At 49.0% G+C, this 15,377-nt stretch overlaps 1 protein-coding gene across 1 annotated transcript; it reads left to right on the top strand.

Moving 5' to 3' along the window:
* The first annotated feature begins 571 nt into the window (after window positions 1-571).
* Window positions 572-13,794, top strand: LOC126540719 (uncharacterized). The gene is made up of 3 exons (XM_050187563.3): window positions 572-5,498; window positions 7,361-7,659; window positions 12,309-13,794. The coding sequence occupies exons 1-3, from the start codon at window positions 572-574 to the stop codon at window positions 12,753-12,755; spliced, it is 5,673 nt and encodes a 1,890-aa protein (XP_050043520.3). The 3' UTR covers window positions 12,756-13,794.
* The last annotated feature ends 1,583 nt before the right edge of the window (window positions 13,795-15,377 follow it).

Raw genomic sequence — 15,377 nt, 5'->3', positions numbered from 1 at the left:
GCTTGAAACTTCCCAAACGTTTCCTGCCATTGAATATACATCTGCACCAGTCGCGGAAACCTCTGACCAAGCCACTGCAAGCAAAGCCGCTCCACCAGGCCAAGTGCTGATGACAAAGACTGGGAAATATTCAACCGATGCATCAGCAGAGGCAATCCTAAAAGAAAACGAGCAACCTGCAGCTCAAGGACCGGTAGACTACGCCGCGCAGTTCTGGGACAGTGAAACTATGCAGCTTGCGCTCACAAACATGTGGACCCCGGAAAGTGGCACAGTGCTCGCGGAGGATGCAAGCCGTGGAAGAAATGTTGTTGACGTTATGGACGTACCCCAAGTTCAAACCGTGACAAGTTTTGACGGACCGTTCATTCACAGTGAACTTGAACGAACAAGTATGGAAGCTTCAGGTAACGGGGCTGTGTTTGTCGGGGAAGCAATGTCGGTTTCGACTGGAACTGCACGTGATACTGCTGAAGCCGTAAAGGAAACATCAGCGTTCACGGATGAAAATGTAGTGGACTACGCTGCGCAGTTCTGGGATAGTGAAGCAATTAAGCTTCAGCTCACGAATATGTGGACCCCAGAAGGTGGTGCCGTGGTTGTTGAAGACATACAAGCGGATATTATGGTACCTGATCACGTCGCTGCTCTTTCCGATCAATATTCAGTAGTTGAAACACAACCTACGGGCAGCTCGGCATCGCTTTCGAAGGAAGTGCCAGGTGAAACCTTGGTACCCCTTCAATTTGACGAGCCTGGATACTTCGAGCATGGCAGGGGCGGGGCACTGCTGGGGGGCTTAGAAATAAGTCCGCAAGAAGCGACAGAAGAGGCAGAAGAACGGGCAGAGAGCGGTGACATTGAGGCGCTCCCTGATGAACGGCCTATTACTTCAGGTCAGGAAAGTGGCATGTTTCAAATAGAATTGGAGGGAGAGGAGGCAACAGACGCACCGTCCGGCGGCGTGGTAGCCATAAGTGCGGATATGGGAGCGCTACCGCAGCCTGCACTGCCAACCTTACTGGAGCACCTAGAGCATCCAGGCTGCAAGGAAGGAGCAATAGAAGAGTATGCAGAGAGCGCCGTGACTGAAGTGGTTCCCTCTGGACGGCCTACAGCAATAAGCGGGCAAAAAGACGCACTAGGACTGGAACTTCCCAGTAAGGAAACAGAAGGTGAACCTATGACCAGCGCGGAAGCGGAGATGTCAGCCGTAAATGTGATGCCGGAGCTTACATGGTCAGTGAGTTCGGATCGTCCGACAGAGCATCCAGAACGCGAGCCGGAGGCAACAGAAGAGACAACAGCCGCGGCAGCCGAGTCGGGCTTCACAGACCAGCAACCGAATAAAGTAGGACAAATCAAACGAACAGCAGACGACCTAGTGGGTGACAAATTCGACAGTACAGCGAACGAAGAACGTGGACCACTGCTTTCCATCACGAAGATGGAGAAGCATTCTTGTGAGAAAACAAGCGAACGTATCTTGAAGCGGTACGGTGACACAAGGCCCATGGAGAGTGTGACTGGAGCGCACGAAAGTTTTGTGATCGCGGAGACAGAAACGCAGTTATTCGGTGCGGAGGCGAGAGAGTCTAGCATGAGAAACGCACCGGAGAAAGCTCGGACAGAAGCTGAATGCAGTCAGTCAAAGTTCGAGCCAGACGTGTTTTTGGCGGATTTATTTGGAAAAAGCGGTATCGAACCAACAGAGTCAAGTCAGCCTTGCGATTACATTGCAAGGCCTTTCAACATTTTCGACGACGTTGCTGGAGCTGCGGCTACCAGCACTACCGAGGCAGTCACCGGGAAGCAATCGCCCTTAGAAGACGCTGTGATTCAGAGGGGTTCCGAAGGTACCAAAGAAAGTAGTCCGTACTGTCCCAAAAAAGAAGCGGTAGATTATGGCAACGCTCCCGAACACATTAACTTAATAGGTGAAGCGTCCGAAGGAGCATCATTGATATCTCCCAGCGACCCTTCTTTTTCTCCAAAGAGCTCGCCCTTGGCTACCTTTAGCCCATTTCCAGAAGCGGAGTTTGCATCCCTAAACAATCAGGGCCAGTATGTGCCTCGTCCAACATTCGACCTAGAAAACAGAAGCGCCAAGTTACAAGCATGTGCAAAAGAAAGCGACTTCGCCATCAGAACTGCAGGGGCTTCTGAATACCAGTCATCCTTGAACGCAAAAAGCAACTCATCCGTGGATAAAGTGCTCCAAACGCTTCACAAGCCGCCTGTACGCTTGAATGGCGGTGTGTTTCAACAGCAATTAGTAAATGTGAACGCGTTGTCTGTACCACTAGGGAAATGTGCTTTCCCAGACGCCGTGTTACCTTACAGCGTTTATAAGAGTCCATTCCATTCAATGAGTTCTGCATCAGAACTAGATTCAACAAAATATGAAGATGGTTGCCAGAATATGAGAGAGATTCCAGAAAATCCTTCCGGCGCGCGTTCAGCCAAACCAACCGGTGAAATGCAGGCTGATGCGACGTATGTCAGTCTAACAGAAAACAATGTCAATACCTCGCCTTTAGCCGATGAAGGCGAAGAAATGCCTAATTGCGACGCCATCTTAAACAAAAAAGAAACAGGCTTTCAGCTGGACGCTGCTGCTTATCAACAAGCACTTCCGGAAGTTGAAGACATTGCACTCATTGAAGCTCAGGACCAATATGGCCACAGTGAGACAGCGTTATCAACGCAACGCACGGACTTAGAACCAGTTTCCCTGCCTTTCGACGAGATAAAAGTGCATGATGACGACGGTCAGCCGCTGGCGGATTTCGTGTCTCTGTTTTGCACTGAAAACTTGCAAGCGCTGTCTGATGAGCAGGCCAAGTTACGCTCTGCTAACATGTCCCTCCAGGCGGCTTTCGCGCCACTTAAGATTGGAACTCCGCCTCTTGGAACGCCGCCTCTCGCAACGCCGCCCGTCGAAACATCACCCGCTCTAACGCCTATCACCGGAACATCGATGTCTGAACCGCCAGCGACCAGCGACGGGCAGTATGCTAGCTCAGCATCAGAGGTTAACGAACTGCATTACGAGTACACAACTCCCTTCAAAACTGTGACTGGTCAAGAGCCGTCTGAAGATCATACGAAACCAGTCTGTGCCGCAGAATACATCGGCCAAGCACGTTCTACGGGTCGCGAGCCTTGTTACTCCGCAGACAAGACCACTCCAAGTGTCCCGGTACCATACGAAACTGGCGTGACCAAATGTGAAGCTACCAATTACTCCGGGCAAGCGCGTCACCAGCAACCACCGTTTTCTTTCACAGAAGTCAAACAGCCTTTCAGCGTAGCTAGAAAGGATTCGAATGCGCTAGGATTTGCTGCCGACTTGCACAAGTGGTTCCGTACTGAAGACACCGCGACGGCCGAATACCCTATCAGCGTACAACCTGAGTCGACTGAAGATTCATCTGGGATCGAATTTCCTCCGTGGCCCAGTCACTCAGAGACCGAACCAGAAAAGGCCTTTCATGCTGTTGACTTGCCAGCAGCTGCGCCGGACAAAGAACGCGCGAAAAAAAACTTGGCAGTTCCGTCCTTGTTACAAGAACTGGAAGGAAGATTTGTATGTGATCCGACCGAAAAAGACAATGGTGTCGAGAACACGCGAGAATGTATCCACACGGGCAGCGTCAGCGGAATAGACCAAGGTGCAGTCGCGGCTTCCCTCAACAATATCCCGGCTCATGCTGAACCTCAAAAAAGCGGTTTAGCAATCGCCGCCGAAATAGATGGAGCGGGCAAGACAAAGATACAAAAGCGAAAGCTCTCGTTCAGCGACGAAGTCACTGCCAGTAACGACGCAGCTTTTCGTGAAAAAAATAAGCTACTGGTTGGTTACTCTGACGTCGGTTCCAGAGCAGACGCATTGCCCTCGGAAAATGTTGCTCGTCCTTCAAGAAACCAAGCAACGTACATTTACCTTGCCGGCGCCACGATTCCGGAAGAAGAATGTTCCAGGGACAAACACGAGCTGTCAGCTGCGCTGGACAGTGACACATCAGCCAAGGCGGGGGACGAGGAATTAAAGCGGCCCTACAATGCGAGGCAAAGTGTACCAGATGACGAGTGGAACAATGACGAGCACAGCGCAGGTAGCGCGTTCCAACACGGTGAATTTTCGGCAAGTACATTTATGCAATCCGCTCCCAAAGACGTCACCGCAGCGACGAATGCCACGTGGACGGCAGAGAACAGAGACGACGACTTGCAGCGTCCTGTGAACGTCAAGACGGGTTTCGAGGATGCAAGGCGCCTAGTGAACAAGTCCTGGCTATCCCTGCGCACTGGTAGCGCCGACTACAGCAGCGAGAACGTAGAAAATACTCGCGGTGACGAAACGGCGCTTGGCGACCGTCGCGCGATCGCCACGGAAGTAGGAGACAATACCTGGGAAACCTCGACCAGAGACTTTGAGTCCAATGTCCCAACAGGCGCTGCCACGAGCGATCCTCTGGGCGCAGGAGGTGTCCCCTCAAGCGAGCGAAAGGGTTCGCTAAGCAGCGTCAGTGTAGGGTACACCCAGGAATCGCACCCAAATGACGGCAATGTTTCATCTTACAGTGTAGACGCCTCGGATGACTTGGAAAGCCTGAAGGTGCGCCTCTTCGCAACGAGACGCCGCTCCCAGGTCACAGGAGACATTCCCGACGACGTGATTAGGAAAAGTGAGCCCACATCAACGCTCAGCGCTTCCCACATTGTGGCTACGGACGCACCGTTTCCGTGGGAGCACACGCGCAGCGTTGATTCAGAGACCGGATACGCCCCCGCGATCATACTAAGAGACGACGCCTACCAAATGAGCTTGCTGGGCTCGGCAGTGGCTGAGGGTGCGGCAGACGTAGCCAACGCCAGCGAATACGAGGTTCCCAAGGCAGGAAAGGAAACTACGAAATCGGAAAGTGCATTGTCGCCCGCATTCGGAAATGTGTTAAACGCCGAAGAAGGCCCCACGCGACATGGCGAAGAACAGCCCGATGCGGGTATGACGGCACGAGCAGCCCCGATTCAGCTGGAACCTTCCCAACGTGGGGGGAGCGAGTCGCCCACGAGTGACGATGAAGGAGGGCGTATGGAGCGCCTCTTGAAGACGGCAGGCGAGGACAGAAAGGACGACGACATCAGTGACGAAGTGCCAGACGCTGACGACGAGAGTCCAAAGCTTGTTTCGCACTGCGAAGAGCTGCGATTCGAGAATTTTAGGACGGTTGTGGAACACATGGCGGATCTGTCGACGCGAAGCGAGGCAAATATCGTGTACGAGTCGTTCGTTCCCGCTATTGGCAAAATCAGCGACATGCTCGGTAACTTTTATTATGATACTGCATTCAAAGTGCGCGTCGTGGACGACTATGATTTACCGTCCATCATGTACGACCGCTGGAACGAAGATGCTGCCAGCGTGGCTCCAACGATCAAGACATTTTGGACCTACAGCCCACAAAGCTTCTTGATGTCCGTCGACGAGAACGGTACGTATTTTTCTTTTCATTTCTTTTACCTTTTAGTAATGGTTCCCTTGTGAAACGAAACCAATGCATGAAATTCAGCGCTTCGTTTTTGATAATAGCACCCTAAGCGACAAACGCCGAAGCGATATAAGTTAAAACTCACGCGCGAAATTTCAGTAACAGAACACCACGTTCTTTTTTTGTTTTTATTCTTGTTTATTTAAGAAGCCCGTTTTCCTAGCACTGCACTCTCGCTCTCATGCAGTAGCTGTATTTTTCTCTTTTACATGTCGAATGAAAACGCATCTCTGTTAGTATATTAGCACAATATTTACCGTAATTTCGACACTGGCTGGAGCACTCGCATGCGAGATTTCGCGCGCGAGCGCTCTAACTCCGGCAGCAACGTTGGGCGGAGGCCAGAGGTGGGAAAGAGGAGAGGCTGCACCTGCTATTGGGTGAGAAAGGCAGAGCACGTGCACGTGTCCCTTTCCCGTTGCTTGTACAGCACGAGCACTCCGAAGAGAGAAAGGACGTATAGTATTTCAACTAGAGCCTTCTCGCTGGATTTTTCACGTGCTGCAGTAAATCGAATTTCGTTACGCTATCGTGCGTGGTCGTTGAGCCGCCAGCATATTCGAGAAAGTCACAGCTGTCCATATACTACCGGCCCAATCACGCGCAGTGTTTTCGCAAGCACAGGATAACACCTCAGCGCCATCCCGCTGTCGCTTTAGGTTGCATAAATCATTCCAAGTTATCTCCACTTGCTCAAGCAAACAGCAGGTTATGTGGAGAAGTTCGATTAGGCACGTGCGAGCGCATGCTCCTCGAATCGTCGGACGACGTACCTGGCAACGTCCTGGCCACGCGGTTACGCGCGGTTAACTTACTCTTTGCAGCTGCATGTTTGTGGCATGTTTGCCAATATGTTCGCTGAAGGCAAGGCTGTCATGGTTCGTTCACTCCGAGCATAAGTCGGCCGAAGAATGTAACTATGAACATCGAATAACACGCGTGAACAGAAACGTATTAGCAACTAGATCGTTAAGTTTAGAGGGACACAAAAGAGAAGAAAAAAAACACAATTTGAGTTGTATTAGTAAATTGCTCCCCAACAATCCGAAAAGTGACGCTCTTACCCATACAGAAGGCTTGAAGAGACGCCGAAACGAAAGACGGGTGCCTGGTGACGCCGCCTTGAAATTCCCGCACTGGCTCGATGCGACGTCGTGCATTTTTACTTTGTTTGCTCGGGCTCAGTTAATCTTTTTATTGCTAAAGATGGACTACAGACTGCATTCCTAAAGGAGCCAGAGAGTGAACTTGGTGAGTGCAAGTTTAAAAAGAAAACCTTCACTGCGACAACGGCCCAAACACACAGAGACAGACAAAAATACTTTGATAACCGTGACAATAAACAGACTTACTGACACTGCAGTTCTCGCGCGAAATTCACGAAATTGAAGTTTGGAAGTTTTCACTTCATTTCATGTTCTAGTAATCACTCTCTGACCGTAAAATTAACGAAATTAATGCCTTGAAGAAATAGTCTATTATAGTATAAACTGATTTACCGTTTTTTAGTGTCCCTTTAGGCACATGTTTCCTGGAAAGCGCATGTTCCTTGAAACTAAAGCACATGTTTCTTGAAGCCACGCCAACCGACGCGCAAAAAGGCCGGTCGTACAAAACAACTGCACCCAACAAGTTTCCAACGATTTTCAACCCTCTCCAGCAGACTTCAACAGCCCGAGCGACTTTTGGTTCGACAAGTCGGATGGCACCGACGTACGCGCGTGTTTTTAAACTTCGCAGTTTGCGAACGCGCACCCGCTGATTCGGCACCGTCTCACAAAAGATGCGCGCTCGCCTGCGCGCAGGCACGCACTGCGGCATCATCAGCGCCATCGTGTTCGAGGACGAGCAGACCTTCTGCGCGGCCAACAGCGTCAAGTGCGACTTCCTGGCGAGCGGTGTCAAGCGGCAACTGTGGGACGCACTGCTGAGCGTGCAGCACGGCAAGAACTTGTTCACCGTGGTGCCGGCCGAGCAGGTGGGCGCCTACTACCGCCATCTGGGATTCTACACGTCGGCCAGGGGCCTCATCCTCCACGGAAAGCTGGCGTCAGACACGGACCTCGCGCCGCTCGGTCAATTCCCGCTGCCGGACGGTGTCGAGGTGAGCCGATTCGTTATGGTAACTCGAGTATACTAATTCGGAAGCAACGGGGGCGCCACTTATGAACGCGTATACCACTACGCGCACGATGTGAGAAACAGCGATGGATTACATTCCGCGGATGTTTGTTATACTTCTGCTCAGTACGTTCTGTCTGCGGTCGCGGACTGCTCAGAACTGTGGTGTTAAGCATAGCCAGTCATGCAGCCCCAGGCCGATTCTCAGCAACGTGATGTGTCATTGTCATACTGATGCGGCAGCAATTATGTCGAGTCCCTGCATATCTAATTCACGTAACGATACTCTGAGCGAAGATTGTACAGATCTTAAAGGGAGAGCAATGTTAAGCTGCATTTCTAAATGACGCTTCAGAAATAGTAAAACTGCACCACTGTTACCTTGAGGAGGACACCAATTGGTAAGGCAGAAAAGACAAAAACTAAACACGGTTGGCGACGCTGCACCAGCTCGCAATGACGTCATATATTTTTACAGCATGTACTTGTGCCTATATAGTTGATTAATTGTCTACCGCAAGGAACGACTGCATTGTATTTTTACGTAACAGAAGATTCATCCTAGCAAGTTTTGAAAACATTTCCTGCTACAAAATAGCCCAAGTACGCTATAGTACTTTGAAATTTGTGACGTGACATTAAAGCACGGGCGCTGAGCTTTCGGAGCAAAATACGAAAAGGAAAGGAAGTTTAGACTTATCACCTTCTGAAATAATCAACTGTTTCTCGACTTAAAACACTATTGTCAAAGTGTACGTTACCGGTGTAAACTGATCCAGCGTTCCTCCATTATATTGTCCCTTTTCTCGTCTGCTGAAAGCATTGCTCGTGGTCACAGAATTGGTCGGTTTTCAGCGAACAAACTGTGCCTATAACACAGCCAAGTTTGCCGTCGACAGGACTAGGGATTTGCTTTATCTTAACTACGCCCTTATCTTATCTACGCCCTTAACTACGCCCTTACCTTATCTTAACTACGCCCCCCGATATTACTTCTTCGATTACTCCCATTGCAGGCCTTAACGATCACACGGTAGTTTACGCTGTACTCTCGCCGGCAGTTTCTAGGGTACGTAAACGATTCAAAAACAATTTCAGATTACAGCAAGGCCGACTTCGATGCCATTAACACCAACCTGTCCTCGTTTTACAACGGAAGCTATATATGACTAACCTGGGGCCGTATAACGTAAAACTATTCCAATATGTTTTTATTCCAATCTCCTGACGTCAAATTTGCGTAACCGCCGACTCAAGCATCGGGCGGTCACCCGCAGGGTTGTCTGAACAAACCAATCAAATGCTCCCCTCATTCGTAGGAGGTTACTTTTGTTTGGTTGAAAAACGAATAACATTGCCTGTACTGAGCGGCTTGTCTTACCTAATTGGCTCACAAGAGGCGAGGAGCATGCTCAAGTGGCGAGGGTTCGATGGGGCCGAGCCACTGCATTGAATATCGATAACTGAATGAAGAGGGTGGTGCCGGCGTCTGCGATTGGTCCGCTTTCTCTTACTTAGCTTGCGGTGGCTCGTCGACAATCGCAGCGGCATGCAACGGAAGCTTAAGAATGACGCTAAAACGGATCCTCAGCAAAGAAGAGTTGGCAGAACGAGGTCGTAAACGTGCCGAAAGTTCTCGAAAACGTTACACTGCCACGCACAAAGTTTTATTGCATGCATATAAACCCATACTCTCCGGCAAGAGCGAGTAGCCAGGGCCGGAGCATTCGGCGGCAGCAATCTTTTATTCCTTTCGGAACGGGGAACGGGGAACGGCTATTCAGAAGAAAATTCAGTTTTGTTCGACATATTAATGCATCTTTAACGCGTAAGCGTCACTTTGACGCGGAAAGTTTTTGCGGTTTTGTGACGTCGCGTGAGAGGCAGGTGAAGTGGGTGCAGCCCGAAAACTTTTGACCAATAGCCGAGGGCTAATGGCGAAAAGGCGTCGAATTAGAAATAACAATTTTTCTTTTGTTCGGTCAAATTATGCATAATCAGTCTGTACACGTCATATCAGATGGGGCCCTATCGCCGTTTTCGTGACGTCGCGTGACAGACAGGTGAAGTGGGGGTGGTCCAAAAAAGTTTTTGACCAATCGCGGTGGGCTGATTGCAGAATTGGAATAGAACATTTTGGAATAGTTTTACGTTATAGCGCCCCTGCCGTAGTTTTTTAAGCGTCCGGCAACTGCAACGGACTTAGCGATTTCAAACAAACCCATACGGGTGTAGTGCGGCGGTGCAGATGTCTAAATGCGAAAGAGACTAGAACGCTCGCTGTGAACAATAGCGTGACGTCAAGGTTATCGCAGTTTATAAGCAGGAGAGGTATCGGCGCTAGAAACAGCTGCGTTATCGATGGGGTGGACACGTATAGTTTGTACACCCGAAGAATAACATGCGTACGAGGATCGCCGGAGAGAACAGTAACGAGAATGTAAACGATGCCGGCGCGAAACGACCACCAATGAAGAACGTTCCCGCGACGCTGAACGAAAACGACAAGCGCGAGCCCGGGCACCTCCGAACGAGCAACGACGCCAGACTCGCAACGCAAAATATGACAACCATTTCACTTTGTGAAGATGGAATGATAGAGAAAGCACTTTGCTTTTCGTTTGAGAGCTTTGACTGTCGCCAGCTTTTGCTGCCATTCCATCTTCACAGAGTGGAATGGTTGTCATTTTTCATGTTACTTTGTACTTGAATACATTAACCGAACAGTCGAAGAGAACTGGATCCTGTTCGAAAAGAATGGTTTAGAATTAACGCTCAAACACATTCCCCATTATAAAACTTTACTCGAGCAAAAATGCCCCGTGATATAATAGACATTTGAACCGTCTTTTTAGGAACAAGAAAAGGCTTTTTTTATGGTGCTCGCACATATCGGTCAGCTGCAAGTTGGCTTAACTACAAAACTGCCAATTCTACTTATCATGCCGAATTAAAGCAAAGTTCAAATTTTTTAACCACGCGCTACCGGACGTGCTGAAAAATAACTGAAAGCAATTTTAGAACACTGTGCGAAACGACAAATATAAAGCAAAATCACTTTTAGCAGTTGCGAATTTGGTTCCTGATCAGCTGTGCGCTACAATAAACTAAACATTTATGAAAATATTATCTGATCTATCAAGTAAAAATGGTCACCTCCGTTCGCATCCTCATTCTCACCTTTGTGCCAATGAACTACATAGTCGTTAGATCGGAGGGCGTCCGCGCTATTATTAAGGGGCTCAATACATCATCGTCTTGCAAGGTACTGACGGAACAACTTTAAATTTCTAAAAAAAAAAGAATTGTAAATTTCTTTATTCGGCACATGTTTTCTACAGACGTTCAACAAATGTGGAAAGCATCGCTCGTGTCGTCCGTACTTTTCTTCTTCTACGTCTCGACCCATCTTTGTGTGTGTGTGTGTGTGTGTGTGTGTGTGTGTGTGTGTGTGTGTGTGTGTGTGTGTGTGTGTGTGTGTGTGTGTGTGTGTGTGTGTGTGTGCGTGCGTGTGCGTGTGCGTGTGTGTGTGTGTGTGTGTGTGTGTGTGTGTGTGTGTGTGTGAAGTGATTTTTAAAGAGAAATAGAATAGATAAGTGCAGTGCCGTAACTGTCTCTCACAGGAGGACACCCCATCTTTTCCCGCTCTAAATCATGAACCGCAACGCTGCATTAGCTGACCGTGCCAGCTGCTGCTGCTGCGGCGGCGGTGTCCTCTCGCAGCGCTCTAGCCATCAGGCCACAGTCTTTTCGCACGCATACTTCTCTCGTGCTCATGCCAACTATAGCTCTTTAGGGCGATTGGCGCGTGCGTCACGTCGCGTATAGCACGTGCACGAAAACACGCGAGCCCGCGCGCCAATTTTCGTCAGACCACAGACGCAGGAAGGAAACGCGCGAATAACAGTAAAGCGTTTGCCACTGTCTTTCGCGTCCTACTTGTTGCTGCACCCGCCTCACCTCGCCGTTCTTCCCTCGACAAACGTCAAATATCTCCTTCGTACACGTGACCTCCTTGCACTGACGTCTCACAGTATACTAAACAGCTTCAGAGAACCAATAATCAGATCGCGGCTTTGACCACGTACAACATTCCAGTAGATAATTAATTTTTTTGCAACTTTTTGGCAACATCAATATGGAATTCACTGCGGCCCTCCATTAAATCATCTCCTTCTATTCATTTATTTAAGAGGAAACTTCGTCACCACTTGTTCGGAAAATGATTGTTTTGTTTATATTGCGCTTCTCTATGTGGAATAGTATGTTCTCTATGTATATTATGTCTGTTATGTGCATTATATGTCTATTATGTTCTCTGTGTAGATCTGCCTTTTGTGTTTATACTTTATTGTCATTACCGTAACCTGACTTGTTTTGTGTGTTAATGCTTTTTTGTTTTCATAGGATTGCTACTGCTGGTAACCGCATCAAGTGAACTTTTTCTATGTATTTATTGTTGGAGGTCGCTCCCCAGTCTTTGACTACGGGACTTCCTGGAGTTACTTTTTCTGTACAAAATTTCAATCGCATCAATAAACTGAAACTGAAAAAAAAAAGTCCGCCGCGACAAGAAGTGTCGCCAGCCCAATTTGAACGCGCATTAACGCGCAACAACGCGCCTTCTCGCAGATCGTCAAGTTCAAGAAGCAGATGTACGCGTCGCTGCTGAGCTTCGACAAAAGCACGCTCGGCTTCGGCCGCAAGCGGTTCTGGAGGATGACGCTGCGCGAGGGCCCCATCTCGTTCCGCGTGGCGCTCCGAGGTGGCGGGGTCGGCGGCGGCGGGCGAGTGTGCGGCTACGCGGGCCTCCAGAACGACACGCGCGGCGTGCCCGTCGTGCGCTGGTTGGTGGCCGCCGACGAGGGCGTGGCGGTGCGCCTCCTGCACAACCTGCTGGCCGGCTCGTTCACGTTCCGCCAGCGCGGCGCCTGGATGGCGCTGTACGCGCGCAGCCACGCGTCGGCCGCGCTCCTTCGGCACCTGGACACCAGCGGCTTCCAGCCGTGGATGCTCGTCTTCAACCGGCGGGAGCCGTTCCTCCAGTACAGGAACATAGCGGTGCTCACCTACATATGAACATCACCCACTTCGACTTTTCGCTGACGTTACGCATGCGCTGGGAGATTCTCGTTTTTATTTGCTATTCTTTATTGGCAATGAAATTACTATATGCAACAATGCTTTGGTGCGCTGCTGTTCTCGACTGCACGTATACGCGCCGACTGGTAACCGCGATAGATCGCTGTACGTACATGGGAGAGAGCACGGGATTAATTTTTCACGATCCATCACATGTTGCACGGTCGTAAGAAAGCGCATTTGGAATGCCGTAACCGAATCTTAGCCCAACTATAGGTTAAGGTTAGCGCAGCAAGGCAGCAACACTTTCACGCTTAACAGCCCATGGTCAAAGGGTGGAGCCCACTTGATGGCACTTGCAGGTAACGCCAGTTAATACAGTTACAAACGCAGAAACGACGTTTTCTTTGTATGCGTGACCGAATGTCTCGGGAGTTTCGCGAGTAAAATTAACACAGTGCACAGCGGACAATTACGAGCCAACAATACACATATTCTAGAAACAAGTGTAAGTTAACGTTAAATTACTCTACTCTACGCAATGCTAAAGGGCTCGGGAATTTAAGTGAAATTGAAAGGCATTTATCGGATGTAATTAAGCTTTGCGTTCCTAGCAATGTAGAGCAAGAGTGTAAGAACACGCGTTTAGTTTTTGAATAGCTTGCACGTGAAATATATATTATGCAACGATAATACACTAATTGCTCAGCGTTATGATTGTCAATGGTTACACTTGCACTTTCTGTAACGCTGATAAACATATAACGCATAAACTGGCTGTGCAAAAAAGCCATTGGTAGGAAGAGGTTGGTATTGTCAACAGCGCGGAATATTTCATTGGCTAAAGTATGAGTGCAATACCTGAAATCCTTTTCCGGAGGTGACGAAACGTTGAGTGTATGCCGGTAGTATTGAAATTGTTCATTACATTCGACTCGTGTTAATTAAAGCTCCCGGATACCACAGGTGCTAGGTAGCTTGAATGACCATAAGTGTGGATTTAATGAAGTCAAATAAAATACAATCCGAAAGAAAATAGCGGGTTATTTTACAAACAAGTGTATGCACCTTTCATGTCCGAACAGACGAACGATAAGTCTCTGCCGCGAATTGAGTGACTGATAAAAAAGAGAGTCCAAAGCACTGAATGCTGCTTTGGATACACACACTCACGCGCGCGCACGCACGCACGCACGCACGCACGCACCCCCCCCTCCGCCACGCACACACACACAACTATGTTTCCACATAGTCCCCACACCGGCTCAGACATGTATTCCATCGCAGCACTAAATTTGAAATGTTCCTGTGGCAGAATTCATTCGGCTGGCTGTGGAACCACCATTGGACTTCGCGGCCTTTTGCGACCTCACAAAATCACCCACACCTCACACTTGTCAAAGCAAGACACTTTTCCCCATACGTGAGCTGCATTTACCTGTGTATTTCGATGGGCGTCGTTTCCTTGCTCCATAAAAAACGAATCTCACTTCGTTGCTCGTGCGCCGTAGACGTGTGAAGCACAACCGCCATCTTCAACAAATGACAGCAGCGTCGTGCCGCGGAGCTATATATATATATATATATATATATATATATATATATAATGTGTGTGTGTGTGTGTGTGTGTGTGTGTGTGTGTGTGTGTGGGTAGAAAGAAAACCGAGCACCCGATTTTTATAAGTCATATCCAAATTTGTATAAATATATATATATATACACCATTTGGCCTGACGTGGCAAACAAATGCATATACTGCGTAGGCATATATACGCGTAGATATATGGCAGCATAATCTGAACTGTCTCGGAGTCATTCTCACAATATTAAGATTAAGGCTCACTCAGACTCGTGAAAGTCACTCATCTGGACTCCCTAGTACTCATACTCACTATTACCAGACACAGCTATAGTGCCTTACTCAGTCTCACCAACGTGAGACTCGTGCAGGCTCACTCACATTTACGGAATCGAGCGTTTGAACTCAATACGTTATGACTTAAAAAATCGTGGACTCGAGAAGATCACGGTGTCCAGCATCCCGATAAACATGCACCCTGAATACCTCAGAGAAAGGAGGCGAGCGAGAGTGAAAGCTCTACGTAAGGCCTACGAAGGACGAAAACAAGGAGAAGTCCGATACACCGACGCAGCAAAGTACAAGAACAGAGCGGCCCACGCTATCAGCGTGATCAACGGCCAAGGACAAGAGCTAGCAGCGGCCTCGGTAAGCACTTCAGACATCGACTGCGCGGAAGAAACGGCGATAGCCCTGGCGGCCACTACGGGCTGGCGAGAGGAAGATCAAATCACAATCATCACCGACTCACAAACAGCATGTAGAAATTACCAAAAGGGCCGCATTTCCAAACAAGCCCTGAGCATCCTCGAAAAAGGAGACAATTTTCCAGAACTGTATATTGTCTGGGCCCCGGGACACGAGTCCCTGGGGGGTAATGTAGCGGCTAATGCCGCTGCCCGAGATCACATTCTCCGGGCTATCCCACCGGGTTCACGAGCACCGGTAGACCAACAAGATAGCGTCCCGAAAAGATACGCCGATATCCTGAGCCACTACAGACTGGGTAGGAGAGAGAGAGAAAAAACTTTTATTTTTAC

The sequence above is a fragment of the Dermacentor andersoni genome, chromosome 2 (genome assembly GCF_023375885.2).
Source record: "Dermacentor andersoni chromosome 2, qqDerAnde1_hic_scaffold, whole genome shotgun sequence".
Lineage (NCBI taxonomy): Eukaryota > Metazoa > Arthropoda > Arachnida > Ixodida > Ixodidae > Dermacentor > Dermacentor andersoni.
This window is presented reverse-complemented; position numbering and strand designations above follow the sequence as displayed.